The sequence below is a fragment of the Eucalyptus grandis genome, chromosome 8 (assembly GCF_016545825.1).
Source record: "Eucalyptus grandis isolate ANBG69807.140 chromosome 8, ASM1654582v1, whole genome shotgun sequence".
In the NCBI taxonomy this organism is placed as follows: domain Eukaryota; kingdom Viridiplantae; phylum Streptophyta; class Magnoliopsida; order Myrtales; family Myrtaceae; genus Eucalyptus; species Eucalyptus grandis.
Window position 1 is genome coordinate 54,665,016 of NC_052619.1, and position 27,354 is coordinate 54,692,369.

At 42.5% G+C, this 27,354-nt stretch overlaps 3 protein-coding genes and 1 long non-coding RNA gene across 6 annotated transcripts; 3 read left to right on the forward strand and 1 right to left on the reverse strand.

Annotated features, from left to right (window-relative positions):
• Positions 1–676: 676 nt before the first annotated feature.
• LOC104438154 (phenylalanine ammonia-lyase) lies at positions 677–3,064 on the forward strand. The gene has a single exon (XM_010051239.3). The coding sequence runs from the start codon at positions 775–777 to the stop codon at positions 2,884–2,886; it is 2,112 nt and encodes a 703-aa protein (XP_010049541.2). The 5' UTR covers positions 677–774; the 3' UTR covers positions 2,887–3,064.
• A 5,023-nt stretch (positions 3,065–8,087) lies between these two features.
• On the forward strand, positions 8,088–10,817 carry LOC104438155. 2 transcript variants are annotated; one of them, XR_005545801.1, is made up of 4 exons: positions 8,088–8,215; positions 8,640–10,032; positions 10,124–10,245; positions 10,585–10,817. XR_005545801.1 is itself a non-coding variant. In XM_010051240.3 (2 exons), the coding sequence occupies exon 2, from the start codon at positions 8,640–8,642 to the stop codon at positions 9,555–9,557; it is 918 nt and encodes a 305-aa protein (XP_010049542.2). In that variant the 5' UTR covers positions 8,088–8,215; the 3' UTR covers positions 9,558–10,278. The 2 variants fall into 2 exon arrangements, 1 of the variants encoding a protein (XP_010049542.2); XM_010051240.3 differs by lacking the exon at positions 10,585–10,817 and having other exon boundaries at positions 8,640–10,278.
• A 3,591-nt stretch (positions 10,818–14,408) lies between these two features.
• LOC104440239 (ankyrin repeat-containing protein BDA1) lies at positions 14,409–18,650 on the forward strand. Its single transcript, XM_018871487.2, has 4 exons — positions 14,409–15,407; positions 15,868–16,224; positions 16,449–16,817; positions 18,061–18,650. Exons 1-4 carry the CDS (start codon positions 15,114–15,116, stop codon positions 18,304–18,306), a joined length of 1,266 nt encoding a protein of 421 aa, XP_018727032.2. The 5' UTR covers positions 14,409–15,113; the 3' UTR covers positions 18,307–18,650.
• A 5,321-nt stretch (positions 18,651–23,971) lies between these two features.
• LOC108958784 lies at positions 23,972–27,354 on the reverse strand. Of its 2 annotated transcripts, none has more exons than XR_001986179.2 (2): positions 24,960–27,354; positions 23,972–24,680 (listed from the first exon to the last, which is right to left on the reverse strand). It is a non-coding gene; the product is annotated as an uncharacterized LOC108958784 (long non-coding RNA). The 2 variants fall into 2 exon arrangements; XR_005545421.1 differs by having other exon boundaries at positions 23,972–24,862.

The following is a 27,354-nucleotide window of genomic DNA, read 5'->3' on the forward strand; positions in this document are numbered from 1 at the left end:
CAATTTAGTCCTTAACCCTTTTAACTTTGTCAATGGAGTCCTAAACAATTTCATCTTTCGCCATTTGAGTCATCCGGTCAATTTCGATTAGAAATCACTAATGTAGACGTCAAACATCCTATGTGAACATGTTCGGTCAATACTGAAGTAGTCAATTTTCGAAATATCTTAACATTTCTTCGAATTTTTTTTGTTCTTTCTTTATTGTTTTCCTCTGGGCCGGCAAGGTCCCGGCGAAGCGCACGCCCCCTGCCGGCCACTAAACTACGTGCATCTCGTGTGCTTTCGTTCCCTTTGGCATGGGCATGGATCGCATGGATGGGAGGGAGTGCCAGAATGGAGTGTGGCAATGCCTCTGGAGTCAAACCTGTCATCTCCTTTCCCAACCTAACCAAAGTAAGTCCACTAGTATGGAAGCTAGGACTAGGAGGACCCCCACAGAAATTTAATGCCACTTTCCCCTCACTTTCCAAGCAACAATGCTCTCTCATTTGATCCACTCCCACTCAACACAATTTCTCACCTCCCTTCCCTCATGACTTTTGACCACAGTGACGCAGCCCCCTTTCACACTTACTGATTCTCTCTCTCTCTCTCTCTCTCTTCTATCTCTATGTTGTCATTGCTATAAATACCATTCACTCCCTCCCCACTTCCCTCCCAAACTCAAAGCAAATCAAAATCTCACTTCCTCTAAGAAGGAGAAAGACCCCTTTCCATCTTGCATCTTCTTCTTTGCTCCTCTCAAATCTTTAAGCTTTCCATCTTTGTAACATGGCCGCCTGTGTTGGAAATGCCTGCGCCGATGAGGCCGTCGTCGATGCTTTCGTGCCGACCCCGGTCCATTGGGACAAGGCCGCTCAGTCCCTCCGGTGCACCCACTTCGAGGAGGTGAGGAGCCTGTTGTCCCAGTTTGAGAACGCACGGATTGTTGACATCGAGGGCACGGCCCTCTCCGTGGCCCAGGTCACCGCCGTGGCCCGGCGGAGCGAGGTCGAGGTCCAGCTCAACGAGGGCGTGGCCCGAGACCGCGTGTCGAGGAGCGCCAATTGGGTTGCTGAGACCATCTCCTGCGGCCGGGACATCTATGGTGTCACCACCGGATTTGGCTCCACGTCCAACCGGAGGACCACCAAAACCTCGGACCTGCAGACCGAGCTCATCCGGTTCCTCAACGCCGGGGTGATTGGGAGAGAGAATCTCCCACCGAGCTATGCCAAGGCGGCGATGCTGGTGCGGGCAAACACGCTCATGCAGGGCTATTCAGGCATCCGGTGGGAGATCCTCGACGCAATGGCGAAGCTCATGAACCGGAACTTGATCCCCAAGATGCCCTTGAGAGGGACCATCACCGCCTCGGGCGATCTCGTGCCGTTGTCTTACATTGCCGGATTGCTGACCGGCAGGCACAACTCGAAGGTCGTCACGCCAGAAGGAGAAGAGATTTCAGCAGCGGAAGCATTGAAGAGGGCCGGAATTTCGGGTCCATTTGAGCTGCAAGCTAAAGAAGGCTTGGCTCTTGTGAACGGGACCGCTGTCGGGTCGGCAGTGGCCGCCACGGTCTGCTTCGATGCCAACATTTTGGCCCTCTTGGCGGAGACTCTCTCCGCCATGTTCTGTGAAGCAATGCACGGAAAGCCCGAATTCACGGACCCTCTCACTCACCTGCTCAAGCACCATCCAGGCCAGATCGAAGCGGCTTCCCTCATGGAATACCTCCTAAACGGGAGCGAATACATGAAGGAGGCGAAGCTCCGCCACGAGAAAGACCCGCTCACGAAGCCAAAGCAGGACCGCTACGCACTTCGGACTTCTCCTCAGTGGCTTGGGCCGCAAGTCGAAGTGATTCGCGCCGCGACTCACTCTATCGAGAGAGAAATCAATTCCGTGAACGACAATCCACTCATCGATGTCGCCCGTGATCTTGCCCTCCATGGAGGGAACTTCCAGGGCACTCCAATTGGTGTCTCTATGGACAATCTCCGGATCGCCCTGGCCGCAATAGGAAAGCTCTTGTTTGCACAATTCTCTGAGCTCGTTTGCGACTATTACAACAACGGGTTGCCTTCAAATTTGAGCGCGGGGCCTAATCCCAGCCTCGACTATGGCCTAAAAGGCGCGGAAATCGCCATGGCAGCTTACTGCTCCGAGCTCCAATACTTGGCGAATCCCGTCACAACGCATGTGCAAAGCGCGGAACAACACAACCAGGATGTGAACTCTCTTGGCCTAATTTCAGCGCGAAAAAGTGCAGAGGCCATCGATATCCTGAAGCTCATGTCTGCGACTTACATGGTGGCACTTTGTCAGGCAATTGACCTCAGGCACCTGGAGGAGAACATGAGAGAGGCCGTGAAGCGCTCGGTCCTCCAAGCAGTGAAGAAAACACTTTACATGTCAGAAGATGGCTTGCTGCTTGAATCGCGATTCTGCGAGAAAGAGCTCTTGCAGGTCGTTGAACATGAGCCCGTCTTCTCCTATCTAGACGACCCAGCGAATCCTTCCTACGTTCTATTGCCCAAACTGCAAGAAGTACTTGTCACGAGAGCTCTCAAGGACCCAAAGACCGAAGATGCAAGCGAGAATGGATACTCGATCTTCAAGCGGATCCCGATATTCATCGAGGAACTGAAAGCCAGGCTTGAGGAGGAGGTGCCGAAAGCGAGGGAGAGGTTCGACGGTGGGGAATTTGGCGTCGAGAATAGGATCAAGAACTGCAGGACTTATCCTGTATACAGGTTCGTGAGGAGTGACATGAGGACTCAGCTTCTGAGTGGTGCAAAGAAGGTGAGCCCCGGAGAGGAAATAGAGAAGGTGTACGAGGCCATCAATGAAGGAAAACTAGGAGATGTTCTGATGCAATGCTTCAAGAACTGCAGTTCATGAACTTGCTGGTTCTCGAAGTAGGTCAAATTGCATTCATCAGGATTTACCAGTTTTTATTTTTTCCTTTCTTTTCTTAAAGTATTGATCTGTGTGGTGTTGGTATCTTAATGAGAATATCGGAACTGGAATCTGTATGATGTTATGATTGACGAAATGATGAGATTTCAAATTCTATTCACATCTGTCAATGAGTGTAAGAGTTTGCATATTCCCATAAGAATCTCAAGTAAAAACCTCTGATTCAGAGAGAGAATGCGCTTATTTCTCTCTTTAGTCTGTATCCATTAAGAATTCTGTCCTGAAGCTCAAGCAATCAGGCCAATAAAGGCTGGCCTCCAATTGCTGATCCAATTCGAGCTTTTTTCACTGAATCAATGGCATGCCAAGCCACAACAATTGATGCGCATGTATCAGGAGAATCTGTCACTTGATCATCAGTGGCGTTTTCCCAGCAGCCAAAAATCTGCAGCGTCCATAAGAATCTAAACTGCAAACTTGACCTTATTGAAGATTTTCATGTCTGGCTCGTCATATTATTATATAGGGATAAGTGTATTAAAAATCCTAAAACTTATCATAAAAATGCAATTGAGTCATCCAACTTTCAAAAAGTGCAATTAAATCTTAAAACTTGTCATGAAAAATTTAATTAAGTCTTAAAACTTTCAAAAGGTCGAATAAAATCCTAAAACTTGTTCGAAAGTGAATCAAGTCCTAAAACTTTCAAAAAATACAATTAATGGAATGACTTAGATTGAATTATTTTGACAAGTTTTATGACTTGATTGCACTTTTTGAAAATTTAGGACTTAATTGTATTTTGTGACAAGTATTAGGTCTTAATTGTACTTTTTAAAAGTTATAGGACTTAATTACATTTTCATGATAAATTTTAAACCTTCCAATGCACTTATCCTTATTAAATATCCAACCTAAAAATATAGTTGAATTACCTGGAAACCAATCAGCAAAAGAAGATGCCCATAAAAAGGAAAGTGATGGACTAGGCAAGAAAGGACATGGCCCATCCTCACCTTTTTTCTATCTAGTAAGTGGGAGAGGCTGTTCCACGTCGTCATTCGCTGTACGCGAACACGAACCCATCCTTTGTTCTTGCTTAATAATCAAATCTTTTTCTTCTTGCTTTTTTGGGTAACTTTCTAGGACGAATTTCGGAGCATACCTCGTAAATTTTTTCTCTGCCTCGGGCTGTCTCGCAATACCTTCTACTAGATGTAGTTTTGCCTGATTTCATCTGCAGTTTTAAGTGTTTTGAGACTTATAACACGGTGTAACCCAGCATGACCGTCGGTTTTTTTGTGTTTTATCCTTCTCTCGCATTGACAATTAGCTCATGCTCAAAATCTTCATCACTGCACCTTACCAATCCATCGTAGTCAATACAAGAAAAATTATCATTCATTATGTAGATCAGATACAGATTATGAGATTAAGAAAGATTACAGATTTTGGTGTTTTTGAGGATTCTCTAGTCTTATGGAGTAAGTTGAAGGAAGAGCAAGAAGTCTCCTAGTCCCTGTAGATTTCCTAGTTAGGTTAGGAGTCCTGATTATAAAACCCAGCCCAATCGCTTGACACATCGGAAACCCAACAAACAAGCCTCATAGCCCAAGTTGTGCAGATGACCGGTCTCTCAGTTTCCGGCGTGATTCTCAACTTCTCAATGCCTAAGAGGTTTCCTCCACATGACGTCTCCGTCCCTCGGTCTCGGCCATCTCTCTGCAAGCAGCACTGACCGCCGTGGCCGCAACTGTTTCACCACGGAATACAAGTGAGAACGTACTTTAAGGCACGGCACCGTGTTGCGCCGACACCAGTACTTGTGGGGAAACTGCCGTCACGATCGCTGTTCTTCTTTCTAGTTCTTTTTGAAGTCTTCTCTGACTTCGGTTCACTAATGTTGAAGAGAATCGCCTTCTGACTATGCTAGATGCTCTGCTTAGTGAGCGAGGAAAGTGAAAGACTCCTCAGAAATTTCTAAGAAGAAGCAAAGAAAAGAGAAGGAAAAGGAGAAGAAAGCGGCGGCGGCAACTGTTCTCAAAGAAGAAAATCGGGAAACAAAGGTCAATGCCATGAGAATAGTGCCGAAGCATGTGAGCAGGGGGCGCTCGCTAGACGCAAGGAGGCCAAGGAAAAGATGAGAAGAGACTGAGGAAGGAGGAAGGGAAGTGGCGTGGGCCGCGTACAAACAATAGCTACTGCTGTTGGAAAAGTCGGAAATAATTACGCGAAAGACATAAAAATGATACACGAATCAATTAGAGTCAATCGCGTGAGAAGGATCAACATCATTGAGGCAGGGAAATTCTCTCTTTTCCCTCACTTCTGATATGTCATCTGGACCTGGCTTAGCTTAAGTTCGATATTGTCGAATCCCAAATAAGAATTCACTGTTTCAAGAATTGTAAATTACATTGTCGAACTGAGTTGACACTGATTTCTACAGTTTGAGCATTCAAGGGAGTTTGTCAAATCGTCCGCAAACCAGTCCGACCAAATCAAACATTCTTGTTCTTTTGACCTATTCTTTCCAAGGCCTAGATTAATAGAAGAACATAGAACTTTAATCTTCTTGCATTTGCTTGCAGATTTTCATTCCCTTATCCTCTTTCATCAATTTATGTACCTTCAGTGACGGAATGAAAGACTACAGGTACAGTTCAGAGTCTGATCCGCCAGGAGATTTATTCAAAGATAATCTCATGAATTTAGTGCACAGCTTTGTGCTTAAGTACCTAATCTTTCATCTCTCCTGGACAGATCGGTTACTCCAGTTTTTATTCTCCAGGCAGAGTTCATCGATGTCTGTCAGATCGCCTCCTTAGAAAATAATCATACACCAGTTTGACACTGCTAAGAAAGGCCAGACGCTGGCCATTAAGATACGCTGTTTCTATCTTTGTAGTATTGGCTTGTGGTTATTCAGGGAACACATTCTTACCTGATTGGATGCTCCTTCCAGATTGTCGGCCAATATACAGCAGACATTTTGACTCAGAAGAGGAGCTTGTCAGTCACATTTCGAAGAGGTCTCTAAGACGAATAGCGGGTAGATAAATCTTAATTAATTAGTACATGGCTTTCTTTAAGTTGAATTTTAAACATGTCTACTTGACTTAGCTCCTATATGTGCAGGGTGGCTTGACTATGGAAGACTGGAAGCCGGAGGCCAAGCTGAAGACCGTCTTCAAAACTCACCGACTCCCTCTGTCAGCAGCCTGTGCAGATTACCAACTTTTCGACTCTCTGTCATCTGCAACCACGTAGACCAAGAAGTCTCAAACTCAAGAGTCAAGAAAGTTCAGAGAACTTTCCCTGACCTTTTCCATTGAAGAACATAAGACCGCTTGAGCACTGAAATTTCTTATGTGATTCAAGAGGAGCACAATGAATGTTGCTTACACACCAGAGAGTGTTCGCCAGATCTAATGAAGCCAACAGCGACGTCAGCTGATGTTGGATAATCACGTCGAATGGAATGTTTAGATGAAGAGTCATCTTAGACTCACCTAATCCTGTGACCATGAGAAAGAGAGAGACTCAACTGCTCCACAATGTTACTCTCCTTTCCGAATAGATTATTAGGAGACCTTCCATCAAAACTAATTCTTTGGGAATTGATCGATGGTCATAAATGGTAATAGTTATTATAAGCTTCTCTACTTTTATTGTTGGCAATAGCGAAAAAGAACTGAGCATTTGCGGTTGAGTCCTAGATTATGAAAGAACTTATTTTAAGAAAGATCTAATTTCCAATCGGATCAAATTTTAAGAAAGTTTAGCTTCATTCTATGGATGGAGGGCATGCTCGGGCAAATTACCTGAGCTTGGGATATCATTAGCCTTAGGTGATCTTTGATCCGGGTTGCTTATGCCACCAGCCTCTAATCACGTCTTTAAGAAATTCTGCAAATATCTTTATTAACCCTTTTAGGGTTGGTACCGCTAAATGGGATGTCAAGAGGTTTCAAGTTTCGAAATTGGAGATCTCTTATTAAAATCTCACAAATTATATACTTTACATTCTAGCAAGGTCAACTAAACACATTTTAAACCGGTTTATGGTCTAACTAAAAAAAAAAAAAACCGATTTATGGGCCTGATGGGTATTTCCTAACTAGCGTCTGGGCAGATAAGTCTTCACGCGCGAGTCTTTGGATTACTAAAAGAAATTACAGGAAAAAAATTATCATATTGTGATAAAGATGAAAATTTCCACCAAACATTCGGATGCAAATAAGGGCGGATCAAATTTTGATCTCCACGGCCCAACGAATCTGGTCGAATTTCTTCGTTCTTTCGTCCTAATAAACTGGTAGCCTGTCAGCATTCCTACTAGCTTGTCGGCATTTCTTCCATCGCAGCCGTTAAATAATGAGTTCGATGATCAGGGTAGCACAAACCAACGGCTAAGATTACAGATCAATAACACAGGAACAGGAACAGGAACAGGAAGTCAACAAGTCAACTCCGCGTGGGAAGCTTCTGAGAAGGAAGCGTTTGACTCAAGCGATAAACAATTTCTTCTCCGTCTTCAATGATTCGACTCGTTGATTTCCACAAACGATGACGACCGCAGAAGCTTCCTCCAATCCTCGATCCAGATTCCAGAATACCTGGCCTGGCGGCTGCGTTCTTTCTCAACTTCGTTGACTTTCCAAAGAAGTTCCCGTGGCCTGAGCAGGGTTCTTGGCGATTCTTGATCCAAGCATGCAGGCGGAGAGAGAGATGGAGGAGCAGCTCTCGGAAGCGGCGATGAACGGGAGCGTGACGACCCTCCTGGGTTTGCTGGATCAAGACCCGCTCCTTCTCGACAAGATCGTCGTCTCATGCACGTCCCGGAACCCCCTCCTCGCCTCGTCCATGCTCGGCCACGCGGAGTTCGTGGGCGCCCTCCTGGCCCGGACCCCGCAGCTCGCCTCCGAGACGGACCCGGACGGCAACTCGGCCCTCCACCTCGCGGCCGCCAGGGGCCACGCGGAGATCGTCGGGATGCTGCTGTCGGCCGACCCGGAGATGGCGACGCGGCGGAACGGGGACGGGAGGACGCCGCTGCACGCGGCGGCGGGAAGGGCCGGGCCGAGGCGGCGCGGCGGATCGTGAGGGCGGGCCCCCCGGGTCGGCGGCGCGGGCGGCGACGGACCAGGGCGAGACGGTGCTGCACGTGTGCGCGGGGAGGAACCGGGTGGAGGCGCTTCGGGCGGTGGTGGAGGAGGCGGGGAGGGAGGTTGTGGAGGAGCTGGTGAACAGGAGGGATGGTGATGGGAACACGGCTCTGCACATCGCCGTGGCCAGGAAGCAAGTTGAGGTGATTTTTTTGGCTTGAACTCGCTGGCCAGTGGAATTTTCTTGATCCAAAGATAGGTTTAGGTAGAGAAATTTCTTAAAGATTCAATCCATTTTCCCAGTTAAGGTAATCTTTTGCCGTATTTCGTGAGCTAATTTTCCTATGACAAACATCTTGAAACGTATTTAAATTGACGGCAAGCTTGATGTTAGAGATTGAGTGTGAGCTGTGTTGAATAAGCATCATGTATCATCAGTAAAATTCACTTCAGACAGATCTTTATGTCTTAGAAAGGTTACCATTTTTAGCGCAGCATTCAGATGGCTTTCAAATGGGAAAAATGAAAGCTTCCTGTATATCAATTCAATTGAGATTTCTGCATTTATGGCCATCAGAAGTTACTTCCATTTTGACAAAGAATTTGTCCCCAAAAATCCCTGTGCAGATGATAAAGTTCTTGCTTACAATCCCAGGACTTGAAGTGAACACGCCAAACTCAAGTGGCCTGACAGCACTAGACATTCTTGAGCAGAGTCCCAGAGGCTTGAGAGACCTTGAAATTGAGACCGCCCTTAAAAGCTCAGGAGCTTCACTCTCCAGAGACATCCAGTCAGTCCCATATCACTATGATCCAATTCTTGACGCACCAAGAATGACCTCCCCCATCACCACCTCAAGATCACCTAAAAACTCCCCATCACTCTCCACCAAGAAAGCCCCATCAAAGAAATGGAGAAGTTTAAGGAAACCCCTGTCAAAGAAACTGAGTGCTCTAAAAAGGCCCCCGGTGGAAGCCGATTGGCTGAGCCAGAAGAGAAATTCGCTCATGGTGGTTGCTTCACTGCTAGCGACGGTGGCGTTCCAAGCTGCAACCACTCCACCGGGAGGTGTCTGGCAGGACGACTACAAGGTCGATGCCTATGGCAACCCGGTGAAGGAGCCGCACATGGCAGGCACCTCCATCATGGCCCACATCCAGCGGATCGCCTATGGGCAGTTCATGATCTTCAACACACTGGCCTTCCTGTCCTCCCTCAGCATCATCCTGCTCCTCTTGAGTGGGCTCCCGATAAAGCGGCGACGCTGGATGTGGACCCAGATGGTGATCATGTGGCTGGCGATCACGGGGCAGGCGATCACCTACTTCATAGCGCTGCGCAACATGTCGCCGGCTGACACACGGGGGATGCTGAAGGACGTGACGGATGTGTCGGTGGTGTGCTGGCTGTGCCTGATGGGAATTGTATTCATGGGGAATGTGGTGAGGCTATGTGTGTGGGTGCTGAGGAAGTGGGGTTACTTGAAGAAGAAAGAGAACAAGGATTCAGATGAAGATGATGAAGACAAGTACGGGGAAGTATGACAGCCTGTGTGACAATCGAGTAAATTGAGTGGTCTTTGTTCTATGATGGTGGCGGCATGTTCAATATGTGTAAAATTTGTGATTTTGATGAGCGGGTTGATGATGGGTTTTGAGGTACTCTGTTTTCTTCTAGTTCTGTTTGAGAACAGAGTATTGGTCCTAAAGAGAGGGTAAGATGGATTCTGCTAGAGAAATCTTTGGATGGTAAAAGATTAAAGACTAATATGGTGCTCAGAGCAAAAGTGCATCATCTCCCTCTGTAATTTGTACAAAATCAGGACAATACGCGGTATAGTTGCTGCAATTTCTTCTCTATTCAATGTTGAACATGACTGTTAGACGAAGAGAGCTTCAGCCAGTTCGGCCAGTTCTGCTCAGGAACAGCTCAGTCCTCAGCTCGGCCATCTTTGCTCAGCATGGAAGTACTCTGGACTTGGGTTCTCAATTGAGACTTAGGGTGTCTAGAAGTAAATTGGTAATGCAGGAGGGGATTTCCTGCTATCGTTATATGATTGTTTCCTTAGTTTATAATATCATTTGAGGTGAGATTGGAAATGTTTGTGTAGGTTTTCTATTTCCTTCCCTTCCTAGCTGCTGTTAAACATCTATCTTGCCAGACGCTTCTGCTATAGAGGGATCAACTAAGCTGCCATCTCAAGCCTCTGTTGCACGAGACAACCTCATGCAGGTTAGAGTGTATCTACTATCTATGACTTGAGAATTCCCTGTCAATTCAACGGTGGAAATTCATGCACATTTGATGATTAAAGGCACAACTCTTTATAAGGTTTTACCTTGTAACATCTCACCGCCAGACATAATAACTTTCGTTGAAATCCCCGCAAGACTCGATTCGCTAGGCTATTTGAAACAATATTTCAAGCTATTGAACTCGCATGAAATGAAATAGAGAGCCGACTCCAATGATTGTTAAACAGAATGAAACTTAATGAAAGCATGAACTTATTCCTTTGTTCTGTCTTTTGCCATAAAAACTTCTCAATTCTCATTCATATGGAAAATACAGGACTATTACATCGAGGTGGTCTGCCTTCAACACCAGCATCATATAAAACTCGGACTGAGTATTTGCTATCCAGTTGTCTGACGGATTAGTTGCTCGACTGACCCAAGTCCACAGGACATCTTCAAAGTTTGAAGCTTTCTGTCCTGCTATTGTTGTCGGTTATAGAAATCCTATCGGGTCGCTATCTTTGATCTTTTATTAGATCTACAAGCTCTAAATAGTTCGTGCCAATACCCCTCCTGTCTATAGTTTTCGTTCCTTGCTCATATCTCCTCGCTGAGGCATCCACCCAAAGGTCTTCCGTTCCACGTGATCAAAACATCTCAAACGAATTCCTCTCATATTATCCTCGATTGGTTGGCAGTCCCTACTTTTACCTGCATTAATTGATTTTGAATCTTGCCTTTTCTCTCGAATGTCATGTCCTACGAAGCATTCTCAAGGTGCCGTCAGCATGATCTCCAGTTTCGTCAAATTAGATCGAAGTTAATGGAAGGATTCAGTCGTCAGTACTACATGATGTCCAATTTTCTCGAGGTTTCATTGACTTTCTATAATTCCTAGACTTACACCCTAAGGTTAGCAGAGTTTTCCTTCGAAGTTCAGGTTTCTGGTTAGCTCCAGCATGGGTTTCACCTACGAACACCATATCATCTACAGAGAAAATACACCAATTGACATCATCTTGAATTTGTCTTGTCAGCATGGATGGATTCACCATGGGGCCAATGGAGGCACTTCCCCCTTTAAGCTTCCTATAAATTGAAATGGGAACTACAATATGTTGTAATCATTTGGTGAATTTGCCCCACGAAAATACAAGTGTGTACTTATAAGTCTTGATTCAACATGGGAAGAAAGGAGATTGCAAAATATGCGAGTCATTCATTCGGTTTTGCTCGCATCTTGCCTGATCCATCAAATCAATAAGGCATTTTGGGTGTTCAAGGTTTACTTACCAAAAATGAGCCTCTTTGTCATAGGAAGCTGAGGAAATCTTCCCCTCGCCAGCGTGCCATGTGGTTCAAGGCCACCACAGTCAGTTCGTCTCTGTGATTTGTAGTTCACTGGTGATTATATGCTTGCTAGAAATCCAAGCATGGAAGAAATTAATCTCGTGTGGAGATTTTCCGTTGATTGTTGCGATCGCCAGAGTAAGCGTCCGGAGTTGGTGACCGTCGGTTGGAGCAGGTGACCCAGTTGGTGTTGGTTCGGTGGCGATGTGTATGTTGGATACGACACATATAGAGGTTGATTCGTTGCCAATAATTCTGGTTCGGTTAAGTTGCAGAAGGAATAGGGAGATTCAAGGAAGAAGAAGGCACAAGGTTGAAGGAGAAGGGAAAAAGACAAAATAAGGAAGAAGACAAAGGGGAAAGAAAAAAAAAGAAATTAAGAAAATCATATAAAAAGATTTTAAAAAATAAAAAAAATATTTAAAATTTCGAAAGAAAATAAAACAAATTATTAAAAAATGCCACGTCAGCGTTCACCGGATGGCCACGTCCACGTCGTGTTGGTCGGCTAATTTTGGCAAGATGGATTGAATTGACACAATTATAAAATGTATAGGACTAAATTGACAAAAAAAAAGTTTGATTGAATTGACATAATTGCAATAGGTTTATGACTTTTTTAGTGATTCCCCTAACAATATGGACAAGACATCCCCATCATTGGTCTCGGTGTTGTCGGTTACACTTGCTTCATCGGAGCTATTCTTCTTTTTCTCATTCTTTTTTGATAGAATCTCTTGGTATGCCCTTTTTCATTACACACGTAGCATCTTCCTTTAAACTTTCCCTTGAATTGTGATTGACCGGCTCAATCCGCAATCCGTTGATCTTTCTCTTCCTTGATTGCTTTTCTTCCCTCTCTCGAAGATTTTGAACTACCTGCCTTTTTCCAAGTATCATTTGAAATTAAGGTAGCAATCTCCTCCCCGATCTCTAGGGTTTCATTGCAATAAAGGAGTGCGGTCACCAAGTGGTCAAATGAATCTGACAACGACACCAATAGTGAAAGCGCTATGTTTTCATTCTCAAACTTTACCTCCAAGCTTGCAAGTTCACTGATCGTCTAATTAAATACAATGAGGTGTTCCAATAAATCTCTTCTTCACTTATCTAAAGCGAATACAATCTCTTCATCAAGAACAACTTATTTGTAAAAGATTTCATCATGTAAATGCTTTCGAGTTTGAGCCATACCTTTGGAGCAGATTTGATTTCCGTCACATATTGAAGGGCCTCGTCCGATAGGCTCAATCGGATCGCACTCCATGCCTTCTCTTCCATGTTGGCCTAGTCATCATCAGCAATGGTGTTTGGCTTGTTTGATCTTCCCGGAAGAACCCTTGTTGAATCGACAAATCGTTCATCCTTCTCTACCATAGTGTAAAATTATTCTTCTCGGTAAATCATTTGATATCAAATCAAACAGTCAAACCTTTTCCAGCCATCCACTCAAAAGTCGCAATACAAGAATGGGGAACTTGCATTGCTCCGATACCAATTGTTGTGGAAAAGAGCACCCTAACTAAATGAGATGAAAAACAAGAATAATCAAGAACACAGAGATTTACATGGTTCGATGAAAATCTACCTATGTCCACGATAGAGAGAGAGACTATTTCTTCTTTCTTGAGTGTATTTAGATATAAGATACAATACTAAATAAATAGATCATCGGATCCCCACTTCCTTAATCCCAATAGGAAACGAATTACACCCTAGAGATCTTATCATTTTTTAAAGTAACTAATAAATCTTTAGTGATTATCCCTTAAATATTAGGGATATCATTACATATCCTAATTACATTGAATTTGGATTATTTCCCATGAAATTCCTTGTAGATAGGTCCAAATCTAGGAAATATATCTAGAAACGTATAGCTTGCAAGCTCCAAACCTTCCTAGACTTCCCGATCAACTTTCCGAGTCTCTAATCGATGGAAATTTCTTGGAATTCAAGACAACATCAGCAGAGTCAAAGATGAGGCCTTATCTTTTCCAAGTCTCTAATCGAGCGAAATTTCTTGGACTTTTCGATGAAAGTCTCATCGATCTTAAATGCATGCCGATTTTCTTGGTTCAATGAATCCGTGTTGAATACGGGTTGCATCATTGTATTATTCCACACTCTTTACTTTTCAACATTGTGGAAGCATGCAAGAATCTTCTTTAATCCCACGCGCTTGTGTCGCTGCTCTGCTCTTTCCAGCATGTAAATGCTATGTAAGACACACGTTATAGCATCTTATATATGGTTAACAATCTCAACCTTTGACATTCCAACTCCAAGGAAGTCTAGTGAACGAAAAAGAGAGAACGTGTGTGGACCGAAAGCTTCAGGTGATTAGCCCGAGCGATTTCAGTTCACCCACAAGCTGGGAACAATGCCATTTCTTCAATTATGTTTCATATTATTTTATGATTGAAATCATAATTAGCTTAGTCTTCATCTATATTTCATTTCTTCACCTCATTCGTTTCTTATTTATTATCATTATCACTCATAAATTATTATATTTCATATTAGATAATTTCACACAACTAGCATATTTTTACGATTACATTAAAGATATAGAGCCTATAGAATTTTTCCACATATTAACCAATCCAAACAAACGTAGATGATTAGATTTAAATCACAAATCACTTAATAATTTTATATATTTATTGAAATCACTCTATGTTATTTCTTATCATTTATATAGTACCTCAGATCTTGAGGGCTATATACCAACTAAGGGGAGATATATATATATAAAAGAATGCTCCATAGCTAAGCACCTTACTTTTGCAGGGATATACGCCTCTTCACTTGGCGTCTGTAATAGCGAGAGAATTGTTACAATCGGATCCCCTTGCATGCCTTGTCCATGATAAAGATGGAAGGACCCCACTTCATCTGGCCACGATGAAGGGCCGAATCCACATCCTGATAGAGCTGGTCGTCATGCCTTGTCCATGATGAAGATGGGAGGACCACCACTTCATCTGGCCACGATGAAGGGCCCAATCAACATCGTGATAGAACTAGTCCTCATGTAGATGCTTTCGAATTTGAGCCATACCTCTGGAGTGGATTCAATTTCCGCCATGTATTGAAGGGCATCGTCTGATATGGCTCAATTGGATCGCATTGCACGCCCTCTCCTCCATGTTGGCCCAGTCATCATAAGTGATGCTATCCGACTTGTTCAATCTTCCCAAAAGAACCTTCGACAAACTCAGTTGAGGACGGATTGCATCATCGTATTTTTCCACACTCTTTACTTTTCAACATTGTGGAAGCATGCAAGAATCTTCTTTAATCTCACGCGTTTGTGTCGCTGCTCTGCTCTTTCCAGCATGTAAATGCTATGTAAGACTCACGTTATAGCATCTTATATATAGTTAACAGTCTCAACCCTTGACATTCCAACTCCAAGGATGCCTAGAAAGAAAAAGAGAGATCGTGCGTGGACCAAAAGCTTCAGGTGATTAACCCAAGCGACTTCGCGTTCACCACAAGCTGGGAACAATGCCATTGATCACAAGCCCGAGAAGAAGGCCGCCATCCCCGCCATCGCATCAACAAGCTTCCTCAGCATCTGAAAGAAGACACCGAGAGAAGAGGCTCTATGAAGCGTCGCTTGGTGGGTGTGTCGAGTCGTTAGCTCAGTTGCTGCAAGAAGACCAACTCATCCTGGCTCGGGCTTCCGTCACTTGCTTCGACGAGACACCATTGCATGTGGCCTGCATGCTCGGTCATGTACATTTTGCCAAGGCTCTTCTGGCTCATAAAAGGGATTTGGCTATGGAGTTGGACTCGCAGGTATGTTAAAGCGAAAACCTTAGTTGTGGTTGTTTGATATCCTTTTGTCAGATCAAACTGAACCTAGTCATCCTCGCAAACCAGATAATTGGTGGAATCGCAACTGTTTTGATTAGATTTTTGCAAGTTTTAGGCTTTTAGCCATGTGTAAAGTAATTTATTAACTATATTTCCATGGAATATCTCTACATAGATCAGACTATCTTGCTTGTCAAATTAGATTTTGCACATGTAACGTAGCATTTTGTTTTCCAGTTTTCATGATCTGTGAGAAATCAAACCCATCATATATACAGAAATCAAGTCATGGATTTCCAGGTTAATTCAACCTGAAAGATCTTACAGACACTAGTGAATTTGAGCAGCTCAGTCTATTTGATTTGAAATTACAATATATATAAATCACATGAACGTGTCCCTCAATATGAATGCTCCATTGTCAAGCACTTTACCTTTGCAGGGACGTATGCCTCTTCACTTGGCGTCTGCGAACGGATATGTCGAAATAGTGAGGGAATTGTTACAATCAGACCCCCTCGCATGCCTTGTCCATGATGAAGATGGGAGGACCCCACTCCATCTAGCCATGATGAAGGGCCGAATCAACATCGTGATAGAGCTGGTGAAGGCAAGACCGGAGGTGGCCGAGCATAGGCTGAGCCACGGCCAAACCACTCTCCATTTGGGAGTGAGACATAATCGTTTGGAGACTCTGAAAGTCCTAGTGGAGATGGTGAGAGATGGTGATTTGGTGAATGCTCAAGATGATGAGGGTAATACCATTTTGCATTTGGCCGCAGCAAACAAGCAAATAGAGGTAATCCTTTCCGCTTCGAATTGCTTCGCAATTGTGATGACGTCAGATATCGCATTCCAATTGAACATTTTGTGAAGATAAAATCCGGCTCATTCTAATTTTTCTATAGACTCAAGTTTTCTAGATTCAAACTTTAGTGGATATATCGATTGAAGAAACTTACAGGAAATATCTTTGTTTGTTGTTTCTTTTATAATTGATAAGAAGCTTATCTTTTTGTGCAGACAGTGAAATATCTACTTCAAAGAAGAGAAGTGGATGTCAACACAACGAATAGAAATGGCTTCTCTGCTCTGGATATAGTGGAACATTTTCCAAAGGATTTCAAAGTCATTGAATTGAGAGAACTGTTAGTACATGCTGGAGCTTCGAGAGCCATAAGATTACCTATATTGACAACTCACCAAGCAATTGTTGATAACACAAATGAGGAAAATTCAATTGTTGTAGTTGACCTAGCATCTGTAGCACCTCCCTCCACCAATACTCCTCCGATAAAGGCGTTTCCGCCAGAGTCTTTCTCAGGTGATATCAGGAAGCAGAAGGAAGACAAACCCGAGGAATGGATCGAGAAGAAGCGCAATTCTTTGATGGTAATGCTTTAGCTAGATGTCTTGGAGTAGCATTTGCTGAAAACTTAGATTAGATCATAGCTCACAACTAGTTAATTTGAACCCTCTATTTGTTTTATGAAAAATGGATGATTAAGAATTTCCTAAAAATGATCGTTTGTGTCATTTAAAATAAATAGTTATGCTTTCCTAAAAATGTTTTCTACATATGTACTAAATTGCTTATAATTAAATAGCTATGTATAGAAAGAAGTTCAGTAATTACAATAATATATGGCTTATGATTAAAAAAAAAAAAACAGAGGGTAATATAAGAAATCTAATAGTGAGAAGGATGAAACAAGTTGATGAATATTTAAGAAAGTAATGGTACTTAAGAAAATCTAACTGTGAAGCAATTGGTTGATTTTCTTTAAATATCTATACTAATACATAAAGTAGAGAGGATTTCTAAAAGACTGAATCTTTTATCTTCTTCAAATATTCTCAACAACTTGGGGCCTGTTTGGTAATCATTCTATTCTCGGAAATAATTTATGCTTAAATATGATTTTTATTTTATTTTGTTTCCTAAATAGTACTTAAAGGCATTTGGTAACTATTCAAAATTTATATTCTCTTAATAGAAATGCATTTGGTAAGATTTTAAATTCTTTTGTGATTTAGAAATTCTTTTTAATTTTTTAATATATATATTTTAATATTTTTCACTTTTTCTTGTTCTTTTTCTCCTTCTTCCTCTTGCTGGCAACCAGCCAAACAAGGGCCAGCAACCTTGTTAGAGCGTCGCCGGCCCCTGGCAAGGTCGAGCCTCGTTGGCCGAGCCTCCCTAGCCAAGCTTGACCTCACTTTGGTTGGGTGGGCGAGCTCAACCTCGCTCATATTTGGCGAGGCCAAGCTCACCCATGGCCAGGCGACGCGAGCCTTGCCAGCGGTGAAGAATATAAAAGTGTTTTATTTTCCACACGTTTAGTTATTAGATTTTGATTTTCTTTCTAACAACAATAGCAACCTTTATAAAAAGACGTTCAAATTTCGAAATATCTTCATTTTTTTTCTCATATATGTGTATATCCATACACTTAGTTTTTTCATAATTTAATCCATGACCTCTATTTTTGTAGAGAGCTTGAAAAGCCATCAATTGAATTTGTGTATTTGTTGAAATGACTAACTTTGACTCGACGATCTTCGTATTTTCAAATATAGGTGAAACACTATTTCTTCATTCACAATTTTAAAACTTTCTTTCACGTCACGCCAGATAACTGCCACCGTGATCGCAGCCATGGCTTACCAAGCAGGCCTTAGCCCTCCCGGCGGCTTGTGGAACGACGATCAGAAAGCAAAAGACGACACCATCTTATACTACGCAGGAACATCGATAATGGCTGCAAACAGTCAAGAGATTTCCCCACGTTTTTGGACATGCAACACCGTCTCTTTTCTTGCATCCCTTAGCACGATCTTCTTGCTCATGAGTGGCTTGCCCTTGGGGAAGAAGGTTTGATGTGGATTCTGACGGCCACAATGTGGGTGACCATCATTTTCATGGCCCTGACTTACCTCTATTCCATGATGGCCATCTCGTGCATACACAGGGGACCTACACATGTGAAACCGATGACAGGGGGTTGGTACTCCGTGGATTCGGGGTCAACCACGGTGGTTACGTTCTCCTCGTCTATTTGGCTCGGCATTGTAGCCATTGTTTTTTTAGTTCACACCGTTCGATTCCTCACGATCATCCTCCGGAATGTGAAAGATCCGCAAAAGCTCAAGAAGTGGATATCAGGGTGTGTGAGTTGGTGCAGATCTAGGGGCACTGTCAAGATCTAGTGTATTCATCTGGTGGAACAAAACTTGTGTGTGCTTGGCCTCACGAGGATAACAACTTTCAACAAGAATTCCGAAGAAGAAATTCGTGTACTTCATGTAGGTAACAGAGGCTTTACCTTTTATTTATTTATTTATTCTATTATTTCCTTTTTTGTAATCTTTTATGCAATCCCATGATCAAATAATAAAATTTTTATCTAAGTGAATTGCATTTTGCAAACGTTCAAACTTGAGACATAATTTAACAATTCTCCACATTGACTCGATGTTTGAAGCGAAGTTATAGTGTTCATCATCCATGCTGCTCTCCCAACGCCTCGACGGGCGCTCACTCTCCACATACGCCAATAGAGCTCAAGTAGAGCTTGAGCTTCGTCAAAGGAACATACTTAGTCATCATGTCTGCCGGATTATCTGTTGTAGCAATATTTTTGACAATAACATTACTCTTAACTAAGACATCTCGGATGAAGTGGTACATGATGTTGATATGCTTCATTCGCTCGTGATAAACTGGATTATACGTTAAATATATCGCACCTTAGTTATCACAGTATATATCCACACTTTTTTGTTCTAACCCAAAGTCCAAGAGCAAATTTTGTAACCATATCGCCTCTTTCGCTACAAAGGTTAGTGCCATATACTCTGCCTCAGTTGAAGACAAGGCAATGTGATTCTGTAAGGACGCTTTTCAACTAACTGCACCATCCACTAGCGTAAACACGTACCCTGCTAAAGACCTACAATCATCCAAGTCACCGGCGTAATCTGAATCCACAAAACCAGTGGTCTCACTACTATTGTTGTCCCTTCGGTACACTATACTCACGTCTGTTAACCTCTTCAAATATCTGAGGATCCACTTCATTGCTTCCTAATGAGCTTTACTAGACGCTTCAGGTAACGACTAACCACGCTCACATCTTGTGAAATATTAAGTCTAGTGCACACCATAGCATACATAATACTACCTATGGCACTAGAATAACAAACACGGGACATATGCTCCTCCTCCTCCTCAGTTTGCGGTGATAATTTATCTTAAAGTTTAAAATGCTTCGCTAAATGTGTACTTACAGATTTTGCTGACTGCATATTAAAACGTATCACAATCTTCTCAATATATTTCTTTTGAGATAGATGTAAAAATTCTACAACCCTGTCATGCAAAATCTTCATACCCAATATTTTCTTTGCAATATCTAAATCTTTCATCTCAAATTCAGTATTTAACCGCCTCTTTAGCACATCAATATCAGACATATTCTTAGCTGCTATTAGCATATCATCATACATATAAAAGTAGATAAATCAAAGAACTATTCTCCAATCTCCTAAAGTAAATGCAGCTATCCATATGATTTTTTGAATAATTTTAACTAGCCATGAAAGCATCAAAACGTTTATACCACTATCTAGGAGACTGTTTCAGCCCATACAAAGATTTCTTTAACAAGCAAACATGATCTTTCTTACCCGGAATAACAAATCCCTCTGGTTGTCTCACGTAAATTTGCTCCTCCAACTCACCGTGAAGAAACGCACATCTAGTTGTTTTAACTCGAGATCCTGCGAAGCAACTAAGGCAAGTAAAACATGAATAGAAATATGTCTTACCACAGGAGAGAACACCTCATTATAGTCAAGGCCCTCACGCTGTGTATATCTCTTTGCCACAAGTCTCACCTTACACCTCGCTGCCTTGACACCAAGAATGCCCTTTTTTCGTTTAAATACTCATTTACTTTTGACAATCTTTTGGTTATTGGGTACTTTGATTAGCTCCCATGTTTGATTTCGATAGAGTGATTCCATCATTTCACTCATAGCCCCTAGCCACTGCGATGACTCCAAACTAGCCATCGTCTCAGAGTAAGACGAGGGCTCATCTGTCTCCACCTCATCACCTATAGTCAATGCATAAGCAATATATGTATAACTATAATGTACCGGTGATTTAATTTGTCTTCTATGTCTATCTGCGGCTATAGTGTGTTGCAACTTTGCTAGTTGTTCACTATCACCATCTTTAGGAACTGTGGCCTCATCGTAGTCTCAACTTCAATTACCTTCGAGGTCTCTGGAGTCTCCACCTGAAGCTCCACCTCACTAATAACACCATGATATGTCTTCTCTGCTGGTTGTGTCACAGAACTCCTTTATTGAAGCATTACAGTCTTGTCAAAGATCACATCTTTGCTGATTAGAAAACCGGGTGATCTGGGATCGGTGCACCATAGCTGGTAGCCTTTCACCCCATGTGCATAACCTAGAAATATGCATTTCTTCGCCCTCGGTTCAAGCTTACCATCACTCGCATGAGCATACGCAGGACATTCGAATATATGTAATCTAGAGTATCAACAGGTTTCCCCAACCATATTTCCTTAGGAGTCTTCACTCGATAGTAGATGATGGAGATCGATTAACCAGGTAACATACCATGTTTGCTGCTTTAGCCTAAAATTCCTTGCCAAGTCCTACATGCGAAAGCATACATCGAGCTCACTCAAGCAAAGTTTTGTTCTTCCGTTCTGCTACGCCATTCTGCTGTGGTGTCCTAGGTATTGTGCGGTGTCTCACAATACCTTCTTTCTTGCAGAACTCGGTAAAATCTTTACCACAGAACTCCATGCCATTATCGGTTCTCAGGCATTTGATTTGTTTATCTGACTACTTCTCAATCAATACCTTAAATTTCTTGAATTGTCTAAACACATCATATTTGTGTTTCAGAAAGTAAACCCATACCTTCCTCGAATAATCGTCGATAAATGTCAGTATATATCGGGCACCTCCTTTCGAAGGAACCGAAGACGGGCCAAGACGTCTGAATGAATATATTCAACTGGTCGTTTGGTCGAATGAATAGCTGTTGTAAACTTAACTCGGTGCTGCTTCCCATAGATGCAGTGCTCACATAAGTCAGCTTTCCTGTTTTCTGACCCTTCAATAACCTCATTTCATTTAGCATCGTCATACCTGCCTCACTCATGTACCCTAAATGCATATGCTATAACTGAGTTAAGTTAGAGTTTGACTCACCTGATGAAATTGCAGCGGTTTCGGTCACGGTCTCTCCCTAGTATATGATAGAGAGTGTTCACTTTCTTCCCCTTCATCACTGTCATGGCACCTCGAAAGATCTTCAGTACTCCACCTTTAGCGGTGTACCTACACCCGATGTCATCGAGTGTCCCTAGAGAAATAAGGTTCTTCTTAAGCTCCGGTACATGCCTCACATTTGTTAATGTGCGCACCACCCCATTGTGCATCCGAATCCGAATTGTCCCTATCCCCACAGCCTTACAGACTGCATTATTCCCGAAAAGAACTCTACCACCATTTGCAACCTGATAAGTAGTAAATCAGTTCTTATGAGGTGTCATGTGATAAGAATGTCCCGAATCTAGCACCTAGTAGCAATCACACATAAAACAGCTTATGCATCACTAGTGCTCCCCTTAGCAACATTTGCTGGCATTCTGCCTATCAGCTTTATTCCTCAGCTTTGGACAATCTCTCCCGATGTGCCCCCCTCGTGACACTCAAAATATTCACGCGTCCCTTGGACTTTCTATGGCGTGATTTTGATATGCTGTTACCTCTGCTGCTACTAGGCCCTTGATGTTGTTCTCTACCCCGAATCGTTAGTGCTTGCGCTACTCCTTGCGCCTGACTGTCATCACGCAACTTTCTTTGCCACTCTTTAGAGAATGAGGCGGACTTTACTTCTTCTGAGGTAATTGTAGTACGCCCCTACAACAATGAATTAGTAAAGTGCTCCCATGACTCTGGTAAAGATGCTAACAACATCTTGCCATGTTCTTCATCATCCAGTATCTTATCGACGTTCTTCAAATCCAACATGAGTTTATTAAATTCATCTAGGTGGGTTTTGATAGACGTACATTCAGTATATCTAAATTGAAACATTTTCTTCAACATGTACAAGCGATTATTCAAACCTTTCTTCACATAAAGTACTTGAAGTTTTGCCCATAATGTTGCGGCATCCTTCCCCTCAGCAACCTTTATTAAGACATCATCCATCAAATTTAACAAGATTATGCTTTTTGTTTTTTTCATTAGCTCCGCCCTCTCAGAGGCTTTCATAATAATAGGCAACTCATCTTCACCATCCAATGCCTTGACCAAACCTTGTGTTGTCAATAATGTCCGCATCTTGATGCTCCATAACACAAAGTTGTTGCTCCCATTAAACTTCTCAATTTCAGATTTCCTTTAAGATATAATTGCAATAACATAATTTCCAGATAATAATCAGACAAGCAAAAGCTCCAAATCACAATCAAGAAATCCAACTCCAAGCTCTAATACTAATTGTTGGGATATTATACGCGAAAACGACAGGATTTTGCAATTTACGTCAACACGAAATCGCCAGAGAAATAAACTAGAAAAATAAGGACACCAAAAATTTACGTGGTTCGGTCCGAGTATCGGTATTTACGTCTACGGAGAGAGCCAACAAATAATCTACTATAATCGGAGTATCAGAGTTTACAATCGCTCAAAACACTCAAGTATTTCTCACATATAGATTTAACCCAAAACCCAAAGTGTTTATAAATAAACAACTCACTTGGATATAAACTCACGGTACACAATTACCGCTCGTTCAAGCTCAAAATACAACGCTCTACGTACGCTTGATTTGCTTACGTACGAAATCACGCATCTCTTCAAGCTTTTCGCGGAGGACTTGCGGCTTTGTTGATCGTTGTTGTGCGGCTTCGTAGGGTTTCCTTTTAAACTACTTCGCTGGGAAGAAAACGTGTGCCCAAAGGTCAAACAATTGACTTGGGCCCACCATCACTTTCAATTTCACGTGCAGCTTCTTTCCTCTTCTCTCATCGGCTAAAAGGAACGAAACTTGTGTGTGCTGGGCCCCATGAGGATAACAACTTTCAGTAAGAATTCCGAAGAAGAAATTCGTATACTTCATGCAAGTAACAAAGGCTTTACCTTTTTTTTTTTTATATTCTATTATTTCCTATTTTGTAATCCTTCATGCAATCCCATGATCAAATAATAAAAATTTTATTCAAGTGAATCGCGTTTTGCAAACGCTCAAACTCGAGACATAATTTAACACCATCTCAAAGCCATGCATCAGACAAGCAAAAGCTCCAAATTACAATCAAGAAATCCAACTCCAAGCTCTAATACTAATTGTTGGGATATTATACGCAGAAACAACATGATCTTGCAATTTACGTGAACGTGAAATCACCAGAGAAATAAACTAGAAAAATAAGGACACCAAAAATTTACGTGGTTCGGTCCAAGTATCGGTACCTACGTCCACGGAGAGAGCCAACAGCAAATAATTCACTATAATCGGAGTATCAGAGTTTATAATCGCTCAAAATACTCAAGTATTTCCCACACCTAGATTAACTCAAAACCCAAAGTGTTTATAAATAAACAACTCACTTGGATATAAACTCACGGTACACAATTACCGTGTGTTCAAGCTCAAAATACAACACTCTACATACGCCTGGTTCGCTCACGTACGAAATCGCGTATCTCTTCAAGCTTCTCACGGAGGACTTGCGGCTTCATTGATCGTCGTTGTGCGGCTTCATAGGGTTTCCTTTTAAACTGCTTCGCTGGGAAGAAAACGTGTGCCCAAAGGTCAAACAATTGACCTGGGCCCACCATCACTTTCAATTTCACGTGCAGCTTCTTTCCTCTCTCTCATCGGATAAAAGGAACGAATGTCACGCCCCAAATCTCGAGCGTGCACACATCCCTCGGTGGTCAATAGAATTTTGCGACGTTCCCAAGATTTGTCGCTGACCCCTTTCATTTTATTGCACATGCGGAAGCGAATTAACTAATCCCTTGACAACAACAAATATGAGATAGAAAAGTAGGACAACCGGTTTCAAATCAAATACATTTTCATAAACACCTCAAGCTTATACATAATGTGTATCTCATAAGGTACTACTGAGCCACCTATGCTATTGACCCTTTTGCTTCAAGCTTCGGGTTCTTCACACTGGACACCTAAAAATGGTTATTCAATAACTAGTGAGATGTAAATCTCAGCGAGTTCTTCCCCTAATCCCTCGATTAGTACACCAACTCAACTCAGGATATCTCTTCAGAACCATCCCACAACAAACATGAGATTAACAATCAACAATCAATAGTTGATTCGCATACATCCTTACCTGATATGCCATACCCTGCACGTCATAACTTAGCACGATTCACGCAATGCACATGGCCATTAGATGATGTAGTTCATTAATCATATACGAATCGCGTTACAAGCGATCTCACCTGGCCATTGCCACAAGAACGCGTTGTCTGGGGTAGAGGCGCGGATGCACCGCCATCCCTCATCCTAGCTCAGTATTGTCCTCTTTGGGCTCCGCACTGGAGTGGACGAACCGCTATCCCAGTCGAGCCACCCCTCAAGGCTTAGTTCTCAGTATAGCGGAAGCATATGTGAAACGCGTTATCGATTCATGTGTACGTGCCATAAACAATGTGCTTAATTCATGCATGACTAGGACTAAAGATGCCATGATTCTCATGCGTTCTTACACATTATTGTGCCACACAGCACACATCGATCAATCACATGGATCCCAGTCAATGCACCAAATAACAGTCTTCCGGCAAACCGAGCATCGTCTCGCACCATCGAGCACGGCAACATCTACATTTAGAAGGCATTCCATATAGGAGCATCGGCCCAGCCTCCACTGCGATCGGCATCCATTGACGTGGGGCATTCCCGAAGGAGCATCGACCCAGCATCCACTGCGACCGGCATCCGTTGACTTGGGGCATTCCCGAAGGAGCATCGTCCGACCCCAAAGACTCATGAAGGCATCTCATATCATTCATGCATTCATTCAATTTTGGCACAGGATATCGTGCATTGCACTTAAATACCTCAATTAAAATAGTGATCCTGGCCTATTTTCTTCATATTAAAAATGCATGGTAAAATAATCGTGTGTGGGGACACGGTCAGATCGAACCAGAAAATTTGTGTCATCTCTTTAAAATCCCACAGTTTGGTATAGTATTTAAAAACACTTTCAGCGTCCAAAACCTGACACCCGGAATTTTCTAATTAAATACCAACAGTTTCCAATCACTATACAATTGCACAAAACATCACCTAATTCATGCAGATGCCTATGCATTTACACATCCATTCACTTCATAAAATCAATATACATGAAATTAGACCACTTTTCATTCTCGGGTGAACAGTGCGCGTGAACAGTAACTTGTGAACAGTATCGCGTGAACAGTAACTAGTGAATAGTACGTCATGAACAGTGAAATTCTAGAATTCAATAACTAATAAATTAAATCCACAAGTCATTAAAAACACTAATTAAAGAAAGCAAAGTATCAAGAACCATCATTAAACTAAAATCGGTCTTAATTGGTAGAAACCGGGCCTTCGCGCGTCTCCAAATTTAAATCTAGAAACCTAACCAATTGAGCTCGGAAAATTTTCAAATTTGAATATGTTATAAATGACACATAAAAGAACATTTTTCATGAGACACCTAAACCCAAATCCTTCCAGATTCAGCGCAGTAAATCACTCAATCCAGCGCCAAAATTAGGTCCGTTCTCAGAAAGTCAGTTTTTCCGAAATCAGTTTGGTTCGAGGTCTTAAACACATCCGTTTGATCTGAAATTTGAGTATGTTAGACTAGAAGATGTAAAAAACAACTTTTGTGAAGGAAACATTTTGAAATTCGAACCCTAAGGGTCAGTAAATACCCCTAGAATCCTTACAGGTCACTAATTCCAGTGAAAACTGAAGTTCTGTTCGAAGATGACGATGCTGATATCTCCTACTTCTAGGTTCCCAAAAATATTGAGAAAAATATATGTTGTATCTAAGGATGTCTAAAACATTTCTCTAGAATGCATCAACTTCAAATTCGCGCCCGATTTTGATTTACAAAAATTACAAACGGCAAGCGTCCAGGAATCAATTCTGCAAAACAGTCACTGTTTTGGACCAACCCATCCTCTATAGTGCTAATCTCACTCATTATACTAATAATAATCCACTCTAGACTATCCTTAGTCCCTACTTGAGTTAATCTAAACTATTATTAAGCCTAACCAACCTCTTAAGCAAGTTTAGGCACTAATAAAATGATTAGGAACTAAAATCACCCGATGACAATTCCGACGACATGAGCGTGATGGCGGTGGCGATGGCTACTCACAGTTATGTCCAAAATGTCACGGAGGTGCTCGGCAAACATGGGTCTCGATGGAGGTGGTTTCCAATTTGGCAAGAACGGCGGGCGGATGGCTCGTGGATGGGTGGTGCGGCTCTTCGGCGATGGACGGCGGTTTGTGGACAGTGATGGCCCACGGCCATGGCGCAAGATGGTGGCTGGTTTGGGACAGGACAGTAGCACATGGTGCTGTTTTGAGAGCAAAACAGAAAAGAAACTAAAGAGAAAAGAGAAGAAGAAGAGGGACGTGGGAGTGGGGGTTGTCAAGAGGAGGAATGGGGAAAGAGGAGAGAGAAACAATAAAGAAATGGGAGGAAGTTGAGGGGAAATTGCTACAGAGGGGTTGGCCTGAGTGAGGGGGTGGAAAAGTGGGAAAGAGAGGGATAAAAAGAAGAAAGAGAGAAGAAAGGAGAGGGGGAGGAAATTGCGTGCGAAGGAGGGGGAAAGAA